The following is a 21,905-nucleotide window of genomic DNA, read 5'->3' on the forward strand; positions in this document are numbered from 1 at the left end:
CTGAGGCAAATGAAGTAAAGTGACTTATCCAAAGTCATATAGTTAGTAGTGTCTGAGATAGCCCAAAGTGGATAGTACTTATTTTTACTTCATAATACTCCTTTGGGCAGCTAGGTGGCGCAGTGGATAAAGCACCGGCCCTGGACTCAGGAATACCTGGGTTCAAATCCGGTCTCAGACACTTAATAATTACCTAGCTGTGTGGCCTTGGGCAAGCCACTTAACCCCATTTGCCTTGCAAAAACCTAAAAAACAAAACAAAACAAAACATAATACTCCTTTGAATTCTTATTTATGTAAAAGGGTGGGAGTTCATTGTATCAATCAATCACCCCCTCCTCCCCACTTAAAACAACTACATTATTCAGGTGAGAACTTCTCTATTGGATAAAAAATGTAAGATTTTCAACCAGCATGCAAAAAGTCTTTAACCAATTTGAAAAGTGAAAGTCATTAGACAAAATTAAATAACTATATTAGAAGCATATGGGGAGTGGCTAGGGAGAAACTCAGTTGGGTTTTGTGAGTTTTGTATAAAATTGCACACCAGATAGGAACCTAGGTATTAGCAGGCCAGCTTAAAGACAGAAGCAGTTCTGGTCAAGGAATTGCTTGGCTGAATAGAAGAATCTTTGTCTTGTCCTCAATCAGAGAAAGACTTGGGGGTCTTCAAAAATTCCAAAAACTTGGACCTCCCATTGGTTTCCTAGCAGTGTCCCCACTAAAGCGATGTCTGAGGGCAAAGTTTGTCTCAGGAGATAAGAACAAATTTAAGATGCTGAAGGAAAACATCGACTAGGAGCTCAGCAGAAAGCTAACCATGTCTAAGATGAATATCACAAATACTCCACAAATGGATAAAAGGACTTCCCGTCACCAGCAACTGCGAATTGCCCTTTTGTTTACATGAGCTCTCTAAGTGGAAGTTCATTTCCCCCTGGACTCCGCATATACTTGTTGGAGAATGTGACTCCAATTTTGGGGGGTAGGAAGACAGAAGACATGTTTTGAGCCAACTTTTTTTCGTCTAACACCTTAGAAAACATTCATTTCTAAGAACTACGAGTCAGTCTGGCCAATTTATATCATTGGATAATCATCAAGGGACACAAAATGGTGGAGGCACATGAGCAATAGTGATTAGGTAAAAAATTCAACTGATTCCTCAGGGTTAGTCTCTAGAACCCTAAATTAGGAAGTAGTCAGTCATCCCTTAGGAATTAGTCTTTCATTGAGAGTGGAGATTTGAGAGAGTATATCCCCAAACCCATATGTATTTGATAATTTCAAAATCTGTGGGTGGCCTAAATTCTTGTTGTTCAGTAAATGTTGGCATGGTTATAGATTTGAGAAGTGGTCTTCGACCCTTTAAAAGAGATTCAGTTCAAGTTGAGATATGAAGAGAAGGATCTCATTTGGATTCCCATGACCAAGGGATTGTATAATCATTGTATAACCACAACCCATAATTTATACCCCTTGACCTAACATTGATAAGCCCTTGAGGCAAACTCAAACCCAGAAATGGTAAATTAAGTGGGGGCTGGGGAATTCTCAGAGCCCTGAGGCTGCTGAAGTAGAGAGCCTTCTTTTATTTTTATCCCTGATGCTGGGGCTTTCTGTTGCCAATTTAGATCAAGGCAATTTGGAGCTTGTTTGGCATAGACTTTACTTGCCCATGCAGCCTTCCTCCCAACAATTATTACAGGTAGTCTCCCCTCTATTCACTGTTAACTGAGCCCCTTTATATATCCTATACCTCCACAGCCCAATATTAAGATTTCTATCTCACCATAACTTCTTTCTTTTCATCTGACTCTTGTTTCAATGCCACCAAATCCTTTCTCTGTTTTTACTGTAATTTCCAATAATACCCTTTTCTGCTTTCTCAGTCCATCATCTCTGTTTTGGATTCACTTTCTTGCCTTTGAAATGATGCTCTTCACCATAATCAGTTCAATTTGACTCCTCTCTTGTTCTACTGCTACTCTCACCTTTGTTAAACTCCAACTCCAAACATCTCCACTCACTTTCTCAAGACCCACTCATGAACTGCTCACTGCAATATAGATTCTCCTACCAATCTTTGCTATTGACTGTTTTCTGACTCATTTTCCTGGTGTTCTTTCCAGATCTCCTCTCTCTAGGTGACCCATACTGATCCCTTCCCTCTCTCCCTATAGAAGACCTTGCCTCATTCTGCTCTGAAAACATCAAGGTTATCTTTAGGCATCCCCTCTTCTCTCCACTAATATGCCCTCAAATCTTTCTCCATTCTTTCCTCTTTTATTCCAGTCATAGAGGAAGAGATGGTCCTTACTCTTGCCAAGGCCAGTCCCTCCATCTGGTCCTTGATCATACCTCTTCTTTTCTCCTCTTCAAAATTTCTTGTTCAGTTATTCTCTCCCTTTTAAATCCTCAGTCTATCTCACTAGCTTCTTCCCCATAAACATGTCCCAATCTTCTCCAATCCTTAAAAAAACTTCACAATCCTGACAGCCCCCCAATATCTCTTTTCCTTTTTTTTCCAAATTCCTAGAGCTTGCTGGTTCTACTTTCTCAAACCTCCCACTCTTCTTTTAATTCAGTTTTATTTTATTTTTAGTTCTGAATTCTCTCCTGCCTAACTCCCCCTTCTCTCCTTTGGAAGAAAAAATTCCTGTTACAAATGTGTACAGTTAAGCAAAGCACATTCGTGCATTAGATTTTTAAAAAAAATCTCAATCTGTACTTTGCATCCATCACCTCTCTAGCTGAAGATTGGTAGCATGTTTTACCATGAGTCTTCTACCATTGGCTATTGCTCCCACTCACTTTTCAAGCCCTTACAATTTGTCTTCTGATCCTCCCTCACTCATCTGAAGCTTATTTCTCCAAGATTACTAATGTTCTCCAAATGCTGTGTTCTTTTTTCAATTTTATTGTTGACAATTTTGTGGTTTTTGCTACTGTTGGCCTCTCTCTCTTCCTAGAAATCTCTCCTCCCTGGATCTTAGTGAAATTCACCTCTCTTGTTTTGTCTCCTACCTGTATGACTGTTCTTTCTCAGTCACCTTTGTTTGATCATTTTCCATTTTCCATCATTTTTGCATGGGTATACTATAAAGTGTTCCTGGACATTCTTCTTATCTTTTTCTACTCTGGTAATTTCATCATTTCCTATGAGTTTAATTTTCATCTTTATGCAGATAATTCCCTAGTCTATATATCCAGTTCCCATTTGTCTTCTGAGCTATAACTCTAAATCAGCAAGGCCCTGCTGGATAACTTTACCTTAAGATATCCCATAGGTATCTTACATCCAAAGTAGAATTCATTAGCTTTCTTTCAAATTTACCTCTTCTCCTAACTTCACTATTTCTGAATAAGGCATGTTTACTTCATAATATCTCTCATATCCTATATTTTGTTTATTCTTATGGCTCACAGTGGTTGTCTCTTTGTCTCTTTCCCCTGAATCATTATAATGGTTTCCTAAGGAGTATCACTGCCTTCAGTACCTCCCATCTCTCTTCTACTCTCCACATGGTTGCCAAATTGAAGTACATATCTGATGATATCTCTAAAGGAGCTTCAGTTGCTCTCTCTTGCCTCTAGGCATAACACAAATTCTCCTGACATTTAAAACTCTTCATAATCTGGCTATAGTCCACTTTTTCAAGCTGGCCTATTTGCTGCTCCTTACATATGACATTCCATTTCCTACCCCCCCCCACACAGGTTGGGTTTTATATATATCCTTTTTCAGTTCTGCCTCTCATAACCTCTATCTTAGCTTACATGCCACCAATCTTAGGGGGTGCCTATCTGGATCCGATTTATTGTACTTTGTTGCTTTCCTTATAGAGTTTAAGCTCTTTGAAAGTAGGGATTCTGGCCTTGTCTTTGTATCCTTGGTACCTGATAAAGCTTTCAATAAATTTTTGTTGAATAGAATTGGGAAAGGGCCTACTCTACAACATATCTGATGGGTGGTTATTCATTCATTCTTTGCTTAATGGGGGGGGCAGTAACAAGTTCTTTAGACAAATAACTATAGATATTAGATAACTCTAATTCTTAGAGAATTTTTCTATGCAGGATATCTTGCAAACAGTAAGTACTTAGTTGGCTTATTGAACTGAATTACATCAAATCCAAAATTTCCTCTTTATAATTTTTCTCTATTATTACTAGTTCTGCCTTCTGGGACTAAGCATGACAAATGTAATCTCACTTCCACATGGGAGCTCTTGGAATATTGGAAAGAAGCTACTGTCTACCTCACTTCTTCTCTTCTCTAGGCTCAACACCTTCGGTTCCTTCCAGTAGTTCTCTTTTAGCCTTAACTCAAGGACTTTCACCATCTTGGTCATCTTGGTTGCCCTTCTTTGCACATTTTTCGACTTATCAATATTCTTCCTAAAATATGGCATGCAGAATCAGACACAATACCCCATGAATTGTCATCATCCAGAGGACAGAGGGCAGAGAAACTATCACCTTTTTATTCATGGACTGTCCAAGTTGGCATTAACTTTTCTGGCTTACATATCAGTGTTGACCCATGGGGGATGACGCCAACTTTGTGTCGACTCTTGCCATCTGTGACTGACTTCCTGATTCTTAGCCCATGGACATAGATGGCCTTGCACTTCAGGTCCTTCTGTGACTCTTCCTCTGTATCTGGTGGGAGCAACCCCAGGTGAAGTAATTTGGCACAAATTGAATTTTGCCTCTCAAAGTTCTTCACTGCCCCCTGCTGACCTTGGCTGATACCATCCATTGCTGATCAGCTTCTTCATCTCATTAACCCTTCAGATCCTGGGTATCTAAGTCATAATAATCATTATCACCCTTATTCTCACCCTGATCATCTTGGTCCTCCTCATCACTGTCTTAATCATCCTTGTGCTCCATATCATTGTCATCATTAGTATTTTCTTGAGGGATTGATGTTCATCCTATGTAATCAAAGAGAACCATATCATTATATACATGATATAATTTGCATAATTATGTTTATTATAGTGAAGAGAGTGTTGAGCAAAGACATCCTCTCATTTACATTTCTCAGAACTATTCCATGCTGATTTATAGAAAACAGGACTACATTCACTCTAATAATGCTTTTTTGTCTTCATTCTCATTGTCATCACCCACAAGATGACAGGTATCAATATTATCCTTAGAATTATCTTAACTATAATCATCATTATCCATTTTGTCATTATCAATGTCACCACCACTGTTGCCCCAATACTCTATACTTATCATCTTTACTGTCACCACCACTACAACCAAGAACTATCTCCATAATCATTACTAAACATCACTGCCATCACCATGCTCACTCACCTTCATGTCTAACAAACCTGACCATCACTGATAATCATCATCATCATCAGTACCAATAGTCATTACCATCACATAATTATCCAGTATCATTATTATTCTCATTCACATCATCATAGTGATGTCATTTTGGTCTTCTTTGATAATGAAGGATAAGAAGCAAACAATCATTGCCGAATGTCACCATTATCCAATGTTGATACCACCATTCATCATCACCACCAAGACATCAAGGTAAAAAATTTGTCCAGCTACTACTTGTACAATATTTATCTCTGTGTTCTCATATGCATTTCTTGAAGAGCAACAATAAAATCTATCCCTTGATTATAAAATTTTATTTTTTTTATTTTGGGGATTTTTTTTTTTGGCAAGACAGTGGGCTTAAGTGACTTGCTCAAGGTCAGATTGCCAGGTAATTATTAAATGTCTGAGGCTGCATTTGAACTCAGGTCCTCTTGACTCTAGGGCCAGTGCTCTATTCACTACACCACTTTAGCTGCCCCAATTATAATATTTTATAAAGTCCTTGATCTCTTCTTTTTTGTTTTTTGTAGAGGTAGTGCAGTTAAGTGATTTGCCCAAGGTCACAGGCTAGTAAGTATTAAACATCTGAGGTGGGATTTGAATTCTGGTCCTCTAAACTCTAAAGACTGGTGCTTATTTCCTTTGTCACTGTCATACTGTTGTCTCTTCCTTAAAGTCACTCATTCTCCTGTCTAGTTGTCTTTGTTGTAGGAAGTGTGTTAGATATATGCAATGTTTAGTGGATATGTGAGCATATTCCTTCCTTTTATATTCATTAAGTGCCCATTATTGCTTGGAACTTTGCTAGTTTGTGAAGGAGACATGGGTGCATTATAGATGACAAGAGAGGTATGGTTCTGATAATCTGTAATGTGTATTGGTGTTAAGATTTTGGGGATTACCAGAAGAGACCATGTGGAATAGTGGAAGTAGAAGATCAGTTTTTATATCCTGGCTCTATTACTTACTATCAAAGAGTAATCCCAAAGATTAAGTGAATCACATAAATCTCCTTGGAATTTAAGATTTTTTTTATCTGGAAAGTAAAGGATTTAGATGAGAAAACCACAAATTCCAAAATCCTATGAAATGATTTTGTTCATTTCCTCTCAAGTCTTTTGAGGACAATTTTGGGTAGTGCTATCAGAAGAAAAATATTGATGATCCAAACAGCTTGTTATAAACCTTATAAACTTTTTATAAACCTTATAAAATAGGTTTATAAGGGACATTAGATGCATTTCTTCTTTAAGTATTATCAGTTATTGCTTAATTTTTAAGTAGAATGATTCTTTCAAATCATCTTGTCTTTTGGATTGTATTTGTTTTCAGGTGTTCTGTCTATTTTGATAAATCAAGCTCTTAACAATTCCTTTTTTCTGTCTTCAGCCTTTGCTCTCAGAGAACATTTAAATCTAGAGGTCTGATTCTTGGTTAGGAAAACTGGATTTGAAGGGGCACTTCCTTTCAAATCAGAGAACTTGAATTTAAATCCTATCTCTGATGTTTATTACCTGTGAGACTTTGGGCAAAACATTTAAGCTCCCTCAGTCTTAGGATCCTCACCTATAAAATGAGAGGGTTGGATGTAGGGCCCCTGAAGTTCCTTCCAGACCCTCAGATCTATGATTCTCTAGGATCCACTTATTAGCTGTGTGACCAAGGTCAAAGTACTTCTTATCTGTAAAATGGGGATAATAATTCTTATACTACCTATCCTGTCAAACTCAGGGTATCTGGGGTATTGTGAAGAAAGCCCTCTGCTTTATAAATGCACATTAATATCACTTCCAAAGGATTCTTATGGAAGGTGTTGAGTGCCTTCTTAACCCTCTGAATTATTACTACCATTACAAAACCATGAAACTCTATGCTTGTCTTTTCCTCAGGCAGATGGAAATAATTTTCTCAGTTACTTTACATATGTTTCTTTCTTTTTGGTCTTAGTGACTAGAACAAGGTCCAGGAACTTGTAGGGATTTTTTTTATAACTATATTTTGGTATAATTGCTTTTCATTGTAATTCTATATATTTTATTTTATTTTTCTGGGTTTTAAAGCAAGGTTCTGAGTAGTCCCTAGGTTTCATCAGACTACCCAAGGGGACTAGGGCACACACACAAAAAGGTTAAGAACCACTGAAAGAGACTAAGACAATAATATCATCAGACTCCCTCTTTTTTACAAAAGGAGAAACTGAGGCCCTGATTAGGCAAATGAATGAATTGCCTAACATCATATTATAAATTAAAAGAAATATTTTGCTGGTTTTCCCTCATCTTTTGCAACTATTTGCAATAGGTCCCCTTATGCACCACTTCTTAGAATCTTGTGTTAGAGTATGAAGATCTTTTAGTTCAATCCTTCTTAGTTCATTGTATTTGGGGAAGTCATTGTTCCTTATCTATAGAATGAAAGAGTTGGTCTACATGAGAGGAAAAGAAACTTTCTCCTCTCGTTAGCCCTTCCCCCACCTTAGAAACATCTGGTGGCACAGTGCACCCATCACTGGCTCTAAAGTCAGCATGACCTCAGTTCAAATCCTCCCTCAGACCGTTACTAGCTCTGTCACCTTGGACAAGTCATTTGCCTCAGTTTTCTCAACCATAAATTAGAGATAATAATACCATCCACCTTCAAGGGTTGTTGTCCCCAGAGCTCTTCGGAAAATACTTTTTAACACCCTCCCCCTTCCCTCTACTGAGAAGTATATATTTTGCTGTCTAGTGTTCTTTTCATTTCCTCACACTTCCTGCTCTCATAAACTCAGATAGGAAGTGACTTTCTGAAAGAGTTACAAAACCAAGCTTATTTCATCAGATAACCCTCAAGAATACACTAAAATAGAATTAAAGGTTTAAAAACAGAAATATAAAGTGGTTTTGCCACCACAGAGTATACAGAATGGGATGTGATTGGGGGTAACTCAGCAGTTTACAGAGAAAAGATAGAAGGGAGACTCAGAGTAGGGGGTGCATTATTTGACTGGAGCCTGGAGAGATTGGAATGGGATAAAAATGTTGAAAGATAGATAATTAGGGGAGATGGTGAAGAGTGATAATTTGGACCTAGGAAATGGATAGGAGAATAAGGTGGTTGAGGATGGAAGATGGGGGAGAATTGGGGAGAGGTTGGGGTATTCAAGGGTGTGGGAGGTTTGAGGGACATTGATAACTGGGGTTTTTTATAGGGTAATTCTACTGGATATTCTATTGGGTAATATTTATGTTGGATGTCATTGCCATCTCAGACTTAGCTCCTTGAAGGCAGAGACCCTTCCTAGATTTATATAAATAATATATCTAGGTAAATGTTGAAAACTACCTTTGCACATAATTGGAAAAATTAAAATAAAAAAAATGCTTTATCTATCTGCCCCATCTAAGCACATAGTACAAGGCTTCTCACAAAACTGGGTTTAATGAGTGTATTCTTTGATGGTATACTATTTTGGTTGAACAGAACTGCAATTAATCTCAGTTTTACCATTTTCTGTTAAATTTACCTTTGGAAGGGGTTGAATGAGAGAAAATAATGAGATGAGGTCTTGGATTTCTGTTTAAGAGTAACATATCAATTTGTAGGGGGAAATGTTCAAATGGAGAGAAGATGAGGAAAGTGGTTCAAATAACCTGGTCATTGAAATACTATAGGGATGGAGGGATTCTGCCCTATTTTCTCAACTCTGGCCATATATCAATTTGTTCTCCATTACTGCCTGGGTATTGACCCTCTAGAGCAGTGATGGGGAACCATTTTTTCTGCCAAGGGCCATTTGGATATTTATAACATCATTCACAGGCTATATTTGATCAAACATTTAATTAATTCATCCCTAAAAAGCTATTAGATTTATTAAATTTTGAGTCCCACCTGTGGTTGCCTTGGCAACGCCAGAGCCATACAGTCTGTTGACCCGAAGTTTCCTGCCTCTGCTCTACAGCAAAGGTTCTTAACTTGGAGTCCCTGAATTTGCAACACATTTTGATTACTGTATTTCAATAGGTTTAGTTTCCTTAGTAACCCTTTAAATTTTATTTTATACATTTAATGACATTATTCTGAGAAGATTTCTAGAGGTTCATCAGGTTAACAATTAGGGCCAAGATTCAAAAAAAGGCTAAGAATCCCGGATCAGGAGCCCTCCTTCCTCCTTCCCTCTCCCTCCCCCATCAGTCCCCTGAGCCTGGGAGCTGTCCAGCAGGTCTATTTAAGGGTGCGTGGTGGTTGGGCTGCTACTCTCCTACTCAAGCTGTCAGAAGCAGATGGACAAACGGCAATGTATTTTCGTAGGTCAGGTTAGAGGGGTTGTCACAGCATCCAGCTATACAACTTAAGCCAGACAGCTCACTTTTGGCAAACACAATATGATTCACATGGTGTGAAAAGTCCTCAGAAATACACAGGAGTTTCACAAAGGCACAGACTCCCATGTATATACAGAGACAAAACTTTCCCTTTTTTAAATTTTATTTTTATTTTATTTTTATCTTTTTTAACTTTCCCTTTTAAACCTTAAAACACAACTAGTTTTATTATTATTATTACTATTGTTGTTAGTATTGGAAGACTCAGACATGCAGAGACATAGTCCCACAACAAGAAACAAGCATAAAAGCAGACATACAATAGACACACGGATACACAAATGGCTACAGATACAATAGACACTATTACTCCCAAGCATGATCAGAACTGGAAGGTGGGATCTGTTTAGATTTGGATTAGCTTGAGGTCATCCAGGTAACTAAGATGGCAGAGGGGCTTTGAATTCGCCCCATAGAAGAACCAATTATTGAAGGAATTTGGAATTTTTAGCCCAGGGAAGACTTCGAGCAGACAGTGCTCTGAAGAGCAGATTTCTCAGTGGCATTGAACTCGATCTGCTTGACCCTCAGGGCAGAAGCAAGGAAACAAACTTAGCCTTTATTTAAGGAAAACAAACAGCCTTTATTTAAAGAAAACTTTCCTGACAATTAGACTCAAGTGGAATGGGAAGCTTTAGGAGCAGAATCAAACCTAGCAATTTCACTGAAGTCAAACTTAGCAAAACCTGCTTTTTAAGCCATCTCAAAGGCACCTTAAAATCAAATTTCTTTTAGGACAAATTCAGTTTTGGTGGTGGTGGTGGGGGGGGTGAGAAGAAAAGACTCCAGAACATTGTCACCTCTCTGAACAGTTTCCTCCTCTGCAAACTGAGGACAATATATTACCTTAAAGAGCAGTTATGAAGACTCGATGACATCATGAATATAGATCACATTGTAACTTCAAAGTATTATGTAAAGGTCAAGTTCAAATGCTTGTTGCTCTGGGTTCTGCCATTGTCACTTCAATGACCATCAGACCATACCCAACCTCTGGGGGAGATACTTTGGCTGCCCCTGATTCTTTTGACAAACTCTGGGGTACCCCAAAGCCAATCTTGGGGGAAACTACTACTGGGTTGGGGGACTCATTTAGGATAAGATTACTGAGGGTAGATGAGGGAATAGAGTCAGTCACCTGGTGGTTTCCTATTTTAGCTCATTAATTGTCTTGTTCACAAGTTCTAAAGCTCAAATGTTACCTATCTCCTTTAAATTCCATAGGCTGGTATATGAAAACCCTGTTGTCCAGCCCTGGTTGCACAAAGTTCTGTTCTGGAGGGTCACCCTCACTTGAAGTGCTCAGGCAAAGACTAGTTGACCCCTTATGAGGACTCCAGTAGAGGGGATTCTTTATCCGCTTTGAAATGGAGTAGATGGCCACCATCTTTCTCTCCAATTTGAGATTCTATGATCCTTACATCTGAATCTTATTAATAACTGACATTTATACAATGCCCTAACGTTTGTTAAACACTTTATCTAAACTGAGCCTTACAATAACTCCTTAAGGTAGGCACAATAGATATCATCTCCATTTTATAAATGAGGTTAGGTTTAGAGAGACTAATACAGTTGGGAAACTCAAGTCTTCCTGAGTCCAGGTCCAGCATTCTCTCTACTTCATCAAGTTCTCAATACGGACTTAGTAGATTCTATTAAGAAACAGGTGGGTGGTGTTGAGGAAAGAAGGTTCAAAGAGGCATGTTTAAATTGTCTTGAACTCATGACTAGATTATAATTACTCAATCCTGGACCATGGGATTACACTAGTGTAATTGGGAGATTACACTAGTGTAATTGGGGAAGAATACTTAACTTGGGAACAGAAGATCTAGGTTCCAGTCTCAACTGACCAAATGACCTTAGACAAGTAACTTCAGAGTTGTTGACTCTTCTATAAAATGAAAAAAGTTGACTGATATTTTTCTAATGTCCCTTTCACCTCTAACAAAAAAAAAACCGAATTCATTTTTCTATTTGAGAAAAGCTTTCCCCACAACTGTTCTGTGATATTTGATCATCCTTAGACCTGGAAGGTACCCTAGGTGATTTAGTCCAACCCCCTTACAGATAAAGAAACTGAGACCAAAAACATGAAGTGAGTTGCCCCATGGTTCCACAAAGAACCATGTCCCTTTGATTCCAAATCTTTCGATGCAAATGTTGTTATTTTTGCTTTCTCCCCCCCCATGAAGAAATTGAAACAAAGAAAGATCAGAAGCTTTCCCATGTTCCCAGTCCATCTCTCCATACTAATTCTGTGTTTTTTGCATTGCAAAATTTTCTCTCCTCTCAGGTACCCTTTAAACTGACTCCTTTTGAAAAAATGTTAAACCAAGGAGATGTTTTTGAATACTCTGGTCAAAAGAATCAGGGGGAGCCAAAGTATCTCCCTCAGAGACTGGGTATGGTCTGGTGGTCATTGAAGTGACAATTAGAACCCAAACCAACAAACATTTGAACTTGATCTTGATACTTTGATTTTGATACTTTGGAGTTACAATGGGATCTATATTCATGATATCTTTGAATCCTCATAACTACTCTTTAAGGTAATATATTGTCCTCATTTTGCAGAGGAGGAAACTGTTCAGAGAGGTGATTTGTTTGAGGATGTATGGCTAGAGCCCAGGTCTTCAGATACCACTGTACTGCTGTTACTATACCTAGGATATAGAAGTCTATTAGAGAGAAAAGAGGAGGTTAGGTTCTCCTTTTCTTGGTTGTCCCTGGACGTTTCCTTATGTGGTTCAGTTTCATCCCATGGGACAGTTTGCTAGCAGAATTGGTTTGTGTGCTCTGAGGAATTTTCTTTAAAGTTGGTAGGAATGGGGTGGCTAGGTGGTGCAGTGGATAAAGCACCGGCCCTGGAGTCAGGAGGACCTGAATTCAAATCCGGCCTCAGACATTTAATAATGACCTAGCTGTGTGACGTTGGGCAAACCACTTAACCCCACTGCCTTGCAAAAAAAAAATAAAAATAAAGTTGGTAAGATTTTAGTGGAGGGAGAGTGGGAGGGGGGGCAAGGACAAACCATTGAAATGACCGACCCAAAACCAAAGGGTTGGAAATTTTCTTCATAAAGTTGGATGGCGTTTATTATGATAGGGGTATCAAAATGGAACATCCAGCTTCAAAGGGCACAGACTTCTTGGAAGCTTTCATGGAGGCAGATAGCTTCAAGAACTCCAAAAAAGATAGTTAGATTATACTTTCTACCATTGCTTTTTATCTTACTCCATGTCATGCCATTCCATGGCATTCTAGCTTGTTGTATTCTTCTTGCTTCATGTCCTGATTCTGTCTCCTCTTTTTTATTCCCGCCATACCTTCTTCTACTCATCTACTTCCTCATATGCCATCCTATTCTATCCTAATCTATTCCATTTCATCCTGTCTTACAATTGCATCCCCACTACATTCTTTTTTTTTTTTTTTTTTTAGGTTTTTGCAAGCTATTGGGGTTAAGTGGCTTGTCCAAGGCCACACAGCTAGGTCATTATTAAGTGTCTGAGGCCAAATTTGAACCCAGGTACTCCTGACTCCAGGGCTGGTGCTTTATCCACTATGCCACCTAGCCACCCCAAAAATTCACTAAATCCTGTAACTCTTTTTTTTTTTTAGGTTTTTGCAAGGTAAATGGGTCTAAGTGGCTTGCCCAAGGCCACACAGCTAGGTAATTATTAAATGTCTGAGGCTGGATTTGAACTCAGGTACTCCTGACTCCGGGGCCAGTGCTCTACTGCACCACCTAGCTTCCCCCACTACATTCTTGATTGCTCCACCAAAGAAAAGAAATTAACTTTGTGATTTGACTGAGTTAAGTCAGTTTATAGAATGTCCCAGAAGATATGTTCCCCTTGTCCTCTGGGGTTACCCGCTTTGGGTACCACAGTTTCCCTTCCAGAATCAGTTCTGGATCCTGGCTCCCAACCTTCTATGCATGGATTAACACTTTCTTTCTTTCTTTTTTTTTTTTTTTGGATTTTTGCAAGGCAATGGGGTTAAGTGACTTGCCCAGTGTCATACAGCTATGTAATCAATAAGTGTCTGAGGGCTGAATTTGAACTCAGGTCCTCCTGACTCCAAGGCCAGTGCACTAGCTGCCCCTAATAGCAATTTCTTAGATAAGTGTTTTTTTCATGGAGATCCTACATCCTATATGAGGGTGTATCTTCCAGAATTCTGGCATTCTCCTTCCTCCACGAAGCCTTATGTATTTTCCAGCATTTTTGATTTCTCCATGTTAAAGACACAATAATAGGACAGGAAGGAAACTTAATAGGCCCCACACTGAGACTTTAGCTCCCTGGCCCAATGGGGCGGGGGTTTTCAAAAAGAAAGCAGCCACCCATCCTGACCATTGATTGGTTGGACCCCACTGATGTCATAATCTTCTATCTAACTCCCAGTGGAGATGCTTCCCTGGAGTTCCTAGGGCCCTAAACTGCCAACGAGTTGGTAGTGGCCTTCCTTTCCCCCATCCCCCCTTCACACCGAAGACTCTCATTCACTTCTCTCTTTAGCAGATATTATGCAAAAGTAATTACTTAGAAGGCTCAGAAGGGGACAGTACACAGTGAGAGGATATCTGGGACTGGGACTAACAGCAGATTTATCTAATTGCTTGGACTACTTTCACTGCTGACATCAACACCAACTCCCCCAACCAAGTCCTAAGCCTCTCCAGCCTTGCCCCCTAACCACCTTTCGAATGGTAAACTACTATGAGGTGCTCGGCGTGCAGTCGAGCGCCTCTCAGGAGGACATAAAGAAAGCCTATCGAAAACTTGCCCTGCGCTGGCATCCAGACAAGAACCCAGACAATAAGGAGGAGGCAGAGAAAAAATTTAAGCAGGTATCTGAGGCTTATGAAGTTCTCTCCGACTCCAAGAAGCGGTCAGTGTATGACAGGTCAGGATCAGATGGCTGGCAGGCTGGTGGCGGTGGGGCGGGAGCCACCTACAACAGTCCCTTCAGCTCTGGCTACACCTTCCGCAATCCTGAAGACATCTTTAAGGAATTTTTTGGTGGTATGGATCCATTCTCTTTTGACTTCTGGGACAACCCTTTTAGCAGTGACCGAGATAGGGAGAGCAGTAGAGGCCGAGGTTTGCGGGGCGCCTTTTCTGCTGGCTTTGGTGAATTCCCTGCCTTCATGGAGGCCTTCTCCTCCTTTGACTCTCTAGGCCACGGAGGAAGGGCCACCTTCTCCTCCGCATCCTTTGGGGGTTCAGGCTCGGGTAGCTCTGGCTATAAGTCGGTGATGTCGTCCACGGAGATTATCAATGGACGGAAGATCACCACCAAGCGGATTGTGGAGAATGGGCAGGAGCGAGTGGAAATTGAGGAAGATGGGCAGCTAAAGTCAGTGACCATCAATGGGAAGGAACAGCTCAAACGGGTGGACAACAAGTGAGAGCCAGGCATTCCCCTGTTTGCCCTTGCCCTGCTGGAATCTTGGCCAGTCACAAATGGGGGTTCTGGCTTGATGTCCTCATCTAGCCTATAATAAATGCCATAAGTCATTTCATGGAAACTTTGGGTATGGCTTTGTGAAGCTGGGGAGAGGGAGGGAGGGATATCGACTGTTAAGGGTAGGAGAAGGAGTGACGACAGTAGGGCAACAGTCGAGAGGATTCTGTTTGGAGGAGGGACCACAGACCTCAAGCTGCTCTCCTAGGATGTCCCTTCCTCCTCTCTTCCCAGATCAACTTGAAATCCCTCATCTGGATGCAATGGGGAGGGGAGGAGAGAAGCAGTAGAGAGTAGGTCCAGGATCTAGGCCCAGGTCAACAGGAGCAAGCAGGGCTGTCACCTACAGAAGAGGAAGGGAATGGGGAAAGCAAAGATTCACTACAGAAACCAATAGTCACCTTATCAGCTGCTCTTGACTTTGGTCCTTAGCCCAGATCCCCTGCTGGGGAAAAGGGGTGAGGGTGGGTGATGGGCAAGGCTTGGCTGGGCCCCTGACCCTATGACCAGTGTGCCTGAGGGCTCTTGGTATTTACTTGAGAATCCCTGGGGGCCCCTATTAGAGACTGCACAGAATGACAAGAGTTCATGTGAAAGAGGCCTCAGCTTTAGTGGACTGTAAGCTCAAGATGAGCCAGCCGTGTGATATAGCTGCCAAGAATCTGATTAGAAGGTTAGTATGCCGATGGAGGGAAGAAACAGCTCCACTGTTCTCTGCACCGAATGCTCCTAGCACATCAGGAGCACTGTGTTCAGTGGTGGGCGCCATACTTTGAGGCCACGGACAAACTGGAGCCCTTCCAGAGATGGAAGTAGTGAGGAGGCCCTGGGCATCCTGCCATATATGCATGGATCTGTTGAAGGAGCTGGGCATGCCCAGCCTGGAGAGGAGGAGACCAGTGGGTAGAACACAGAGACCATGATAATTATCTTCAATGAAAGGACGTTATATGCAAGAAAGAACAGCCTTATTCCGGGGAGTGGGGGTGGGGAGCCCAGAGGACAGAAATAGGACTAAGGAAGAAAGTTACAGGGAGACAGATTTTGGCCTCAATATAAGAACTTTTTTTTTTCAATGAGAGCTGTTCAAGAATGGAAAAAGTCACCTTGGGAAGCCAGTTATTGCTGAAGCTCTTTGAGCAGAGCCTGGATAATTATCCATGAGGAATGTTGTCATGAGGATTGTTTCATATTTCAGGGAGGACTGTTGAATTTACTTGGATGACATCTGATGAAACCTTGAATAGTGGATAAAACTCTGATTTTTTTGGAGTCGGGAGATAATAGGCTCAAATTCTGACCGTTACTTGATACTTGTGTGACCTTGGTCAAGTCATTTCCTTCTCAGAACCCCAGTTTCTTCATCTATGAAATGGGGGTTGGATTATATAATTTCTAGGATCCTTTCCAGATCTGATTGAAATGGGGTTGGAGGAAGTAGGACTGAAGGGCTGGGTCTTACTACATCGAAGATGTTTAGATGGCAGAAGACCATGGCAGTAGTATTGAGAAATAAGGAAGTAAAAGATGAGGTCTAGTCTGTGTCCCAGAAGGGCCCCAGCAATCCTAGACTTTGAGGAGGTCCAAAAGAAAGACTAGTTGGGGATGATGGAAGCATGAAGTCAGGGCATGGAGATGAATGACTTTACCTTCCATCCCAATTGGACTTAGCAATTAGATGAAGAAGGGAGAACAAGTATTAAGAACCTTCAGTCCTATGCATCAGAATGTGTGCTAAGTACTTTATAAGTATCTCACTTGATTCTTACAATATCCTGAGGATATAGATGCTATTATGACCCCATTTTATAGAAGAAGAAACTGAGGCAGAAAGAGAAATTAAGTGACTTGCCCAGGATCACACAGCTATAGTAACTGTCTGATGCTGGATTTTAACTTATGTCTTTCCATTCCCAGCCGGCTCTGTTCTGCTTCTGTAGGGATACAAAAAGTATAAGACAGTACTTGGTCTCAGGCAGTTTCTAATCTAGCTGGAGTGGAATAAGTCTCGGATCTGGAATCAGAAGATCTGGGTAGAACCTCAGCTCTGCCACTGATTTCCTACCCACGAGACCTTGGATACATCACTGTTTCAGTTCTTGCTATCATGAGCCCAGAGGTCCTTCCAGATCTAAATTTATGGTCCTATGTTCAGCTCTGGATTGAGCTCCCTGGAGACAAGCCTCAGTTTTCTTTTCTGTCAAATGGGTACCATGATTTGTGATACTTTGCTTTGAGGAGGGTTGTTGAGAAAGTACTCTGCATTCTTTAAAGTATTAGAGAAATATCAGAATGGTGATGATGAGGAGCAAAAGTAAGGCCAGGATGCAGCAAGTCAAATATAAAGTCAATAGGAGGAGGGAGTGTTCTGTGGCCAGGAGTCATCAGGGAAGCTCCCTGGAGGAGGTGGTTCTCAAACTGGGATTTGAAGAGAGGAAAATGTTCAGAGAAGTGGAGACTGGAGAAGGAAGAACATTTGGACTAAAAGTCACAAAGGGAGGAAAATGAAGTCCATATTAGGAAGACATTGAGTAATAGAGCAATCTGATGAGAATAGAAGGTTCCATTTGGGGTATAATGGGAGTTAAAACAGAAAAGTTGGTGGACACCCATTCACTGAAAGTTTGACTGCCAGGCTAAGGAATTTAGGCTTTTATTTCATAGACACTAAATGTTTCAGAGTGAGGGAGTGTAGCATGATTTGGCCAGGGTGATAGAGGAACTGTTATGGAATAGGGGAGACATGGTCCTTTCCTAGTATCTGCAAAGGTCCCATCCAAAAAGAAAGGGATTTGCTTATACTTTGTTATTCAGAGCAGTATGGCCCCAACTGTGTTGGAGATCAGACTTTTGAAAACAGGAAGGGATCTAAGAATGATGTAACCACAACTTCTCATTTGCTGAAGTAAGATAACTGAGTTGAAATGACTTGCTCATAGTCACACAGTCAAATATGAAGAAGCCCCAGACAGGTGTTCTGATTCGAAATCTTATACTATTTGTACTGTACTATACTTTCCAAAGGGATAGAAGTGTTTGGTATTTTTGAAACCCCAAACAATCTGACAACATTCTAGTTTCAATGACAAGTAAATGACTTGAGTCTGGACCAACTAACAGCCAGTTTAGGGAATAGAAGAAAGTTAGGGTTTTATATATTTAGAGTGGGAAGGAGAAACCACTGAGATCCATCCAGAGAGATGGACATCCAAGGCTTTCCTTTTAAAAAATTAGTTTTTTCAATTAATAAGCATTTATTTTCTTTCCTTCTTACCTCCCCTACCATTGAAAAATAAAGAGAAATAAAATTAAAACCTTACAAAAACATACAAGGCCTTCATTTTGCAAATGAGGAAACTGGGTTTTTGGACAAAAAAAAAGACTTGTCCAACATCACAAAGGTAATATGTGGGTGTGAGCCAGGAGTTCTGTCTCCAATCTAGAATACTTTATAGAACACCACAGTTTCTTTAGCTATCTTCCTATTGGGGAGGTTAGCCTGGTGAGTGACAATGATGATGCCTTAAGCCTTGCTGATCAAATCCGACCCTAGGACTAGACCATGGAATTCTCAAGCTGTCAATTTTTTTTTTCTTTAGAAAGATTTTATTTTGAGTTTTACAATTTTCCTCCTAATTTAGCTTTCCTCCCCGCACTCCCATAGAAGGCAGTTAATCTTTACATTGTTTCCATGGTCTACACTGATCTAAGTTGAATGTGATGAGAGAGAAATCATATCCTTAAGGAAGAAAAATAAAGTATAAGAGATAGCAAAATTACATGAGATAATGGGTTCCCCCCCCAAAAAATTGAAGGTAATAGTCTTTGGTCTTTGTTCCAACTCCAGAATTTTTTCTCTGCATACAGATGGTATTCTCCATCACAGATAGCTCCAAATTGTTCCTGATTGTTGCTCAGTCGGTCGACTATTAACAATTAAGTACCTACTATGTTCAAAGTCCTGTGGTAGATGCTGGAAGAGGGTACAAATATAAAGGTCAAATAGTCCCTACTCTTAAGGAGCTTACATTCTACTGAGATGAAAATTTCTGAACCAAGGGTTTCTCCATTATTTCAAAAATGTTATGTTCTCTTATAGTGGATTTGTCTTTGACCTCCTTAGTCTGTGAGTATGTTTAGAACTCTGGGTTCAGATATCTGATGCACCCAGTCCTCCTGACCCTGGCTCAGTACCTTGGTGACAGATCCCAGTACTTATGCCCTTGTCTCATTTGTTTTCCTCTGTCATCAATCACAAAATGGCATTGCTTAGGAGTGTGTTCCCCAGGGCTAATTGAAATAAGGGAGTAGCTACGAAACATCAAGAACTTGTTTCCAGGTCATCAAAAGTGTTTGTAGAAGGTTTCACCCTAGAATTCTATATACTTTTTTTAATTGATATTTTATTTTTCCAATTATGTACTTTTCAACATTCATCCACATGCATATGAATATTTTAAGTTACATAATTTCCTTCCAACCTCCCTTCCCACTCCTCTCCTCTCAGTGGCAAACAGATGAATATTGTAAATACACATTTGTGTTAACATATTTACAGATTAGTCATTTTCAATATGAGGAATTAGGATTAAGAGAAAAGAAAGAAAAACATGAGATAGTAAAGAAATAAGAAAAAATTTTAAAAAGTGAATATAATATTTATTCAGATTCTGAAGGGTTTTTTGTTTGTCTTTTTTTCCCCCTCTGGATGGGGGGGGGGGTAGCATTGTCCATAGCCGATATCCTAGGGTTGTCCTAGCTCTCTGAACTGTTGAGAGAAGCTGCATCCATCAAGGTTGATCAACTCATAATGTTGTTAATATGTACAATGTTCTCTCAGTTCTACTCCCTTCCTAGAGCATATATTTTTAAGATAATAGCTTTTCAGAAAGCCTCGTGAGGGTTGAAGCCCATGAAAAGAAAAACTAAGTGATGCCAGACCCAGAACACTATGTCTCTATTTGGGAATTGCTCATAAGGGCCCCATGCAGCAAACTCATTCGTCAGCTTACAATTTCAAACCTGTTCTCAGAAAATCAGGAAAAATCTTGATGGTTTTTGGGGTTTTGGTGGTCTGATGATCATAAGGTAATTACTTCTTTCTTGGGGAGGAGGGTAGAGTAGGGAAAGCCTTCCTAAGATGTTTTCATTTAGAAAAAAGGAATCAGTCTGCTCTAGACCCCTTTGATACTCAAGAATTCACAAGAGACAACTGCTTTCCTGGCCTTGGAGTCAGGAGAATGGGAGTTTGAATCCAGTCTCAAACATTTACTAGTTGTGTGACCTTGGGCAAGTCACTTAATCCTAATTGCTTCACATCCAGGGTCATCTCCAGTCATCCTGATTGCTATCTGGCCACTGGACCCAGATGACTCTGGAGGAGAAAGCGAGGTTGGTGATTTGGCACAGCTCCCCTCATTCAAATCCAATTCATGTGCTTGTCATGGCATCACCTCCCTCATGTCACAGTCTTCTTAAAGAATCGAGATTAATCATTAAAAAGATGTTGGGGAAGGAAATGTCAATATGACCTTCCTATCATGCTTTCCTGTGTATCATTCTAGGTGGGTAAAAACTTTCAGTTCACCTGAATTCAGCACTGAGTAGTGATTTAAAAATATAGTTTCCCACAACAACACCTTCATTTCCAAATTTATCCCTCCCACTCATCTCACCCATTTGTACTTTACTATAGCAAAGCATATAAATAGAGGTAAAGGGGGAGGGAAGAAGATATTTAACAAAACTAACCAGCCCATCAATAGATTCTAAAAGTATGTGTAATGACTCATGTTCTCAATCTCTTAGCTCACCAAAGAAAGGGGAGAGGTTCGTTTTCTTATTTTGAGGAGGACCAAGGATGGTCATTATAATTACAGCGTTTGAACTCATAGAATATTAGAAATGAAAGGTATCTTAGAGGAAACTGAGGCTCAAGGAAAGAGTGAGTGGCATTGCCTTATATAGTTCACTATAGTCAGAGTCAGAACCAGACCCATTCTCCTGATCCCTACGCCCTGGAGACTACATCATGTTATCTCTGCCAACATGGACTGCTCAGAACTGGGGTAAAATGGACCAAGATGGGTAAGAGCTTCCCTACTGAAAGGAAGATAAGGTAGGAAAGAAAGACACTTCTATGTATGTATGTGTATATATATATATATATATATATATATATATATATATATATATATATATGTATATACTCATGTATGTGGGGGAAGTATTTCAAAAATGGTGGTGTCTCAGTTGCCCCAGTCTCACTGCTGCTTCCCAGACCATTCTTGTCCAGGAAGTGCAAAAGCATAGAAACAAATGGGATTAGGGAGTAGTCAGTTTGTCCAAATCAATCTGAGTTCTCTCCAGGTATGTCCCATCCTCTGATTGACTCCAGGTCTATGCAAGACTGCACTTACCCTCTCCAATGCTCTGGCCCCCAGGGCTTTGACCTTGTGGTGTAGGAAGGCACTTCCTATTTGGCCCCAGGACTTTTTCCATGGGTTTTATGCTTTCTGCTTTGACCTGGGAGTTGGCTCCTTCTACTCTCTCTGAGGTGTTTGTGGCTCCAACCCATGGGAAGTCAGTCCTGTTCTCATCTTTGATCTGTTCCTATCCTGTTCAGATTGCCTGCAGCACATTCACCAGCTGGGGAGTGAATGACACTTCCTTCACTTACTGTTCTAAGTTCAATGTCA

The 21,905-nt window shown here is 40.3% G+C and overlaps 1 protein-coding gene across 1 annotated transcript; it reads left to right on the forward strand.

Moving 5' to 3' along the window:
- Nucleotides 1–14,148: 14,148 nt before the first annotated feature.
- DNAJB8 (DnaJ heat shock protein family (Hsp40) member B8) lies at nucleotides 14,149–15,271 on the forward strand. The gene has a single exon (XM_074196065.1). The coding sequence runs from the start codon at nucleotides 14,447–14,449 to the stop codon at nucleotides 15,149–15,151; it is 705 nt and encodes a 234-aa protein (XP_074052166.1). The 5' UTR covers nucleotides 14,149–14,446; the 3' UTR covers nucleotides 15,152–15,271.
- The last annotated feature ends 6,634 nt before the right edge of the window (nucleotides 15,272–21,905 follow it).

Source organism: Macrotis lagotis, chromosome 8 (genome assembly GCF_037893015.1).
Source record: "Macrotis lagotis isolate mMagLag1 chromosome 8, bilby.v1.9.chrom.fasta, whole genome shotgun sequence".
In the NCBI taxonomy this organism is placed as follows: domain Eukaryota; kingdom Metazoa; phylum Chordata; class Mammalia; order Peramelemorphia; family Peramelidae; genus Macrotis; species Macrotis lagotis.

Bases quoted from the DNA above. Each gene is read 5' to 3' on its own strand.
- DNAJB8 (XM_074196065.1), top strand. From the start codon at position 14,447: ATGGTAAACTACTATGAGGTGCTCGGCGTGCAGTCGAGCGCCTCTCAG.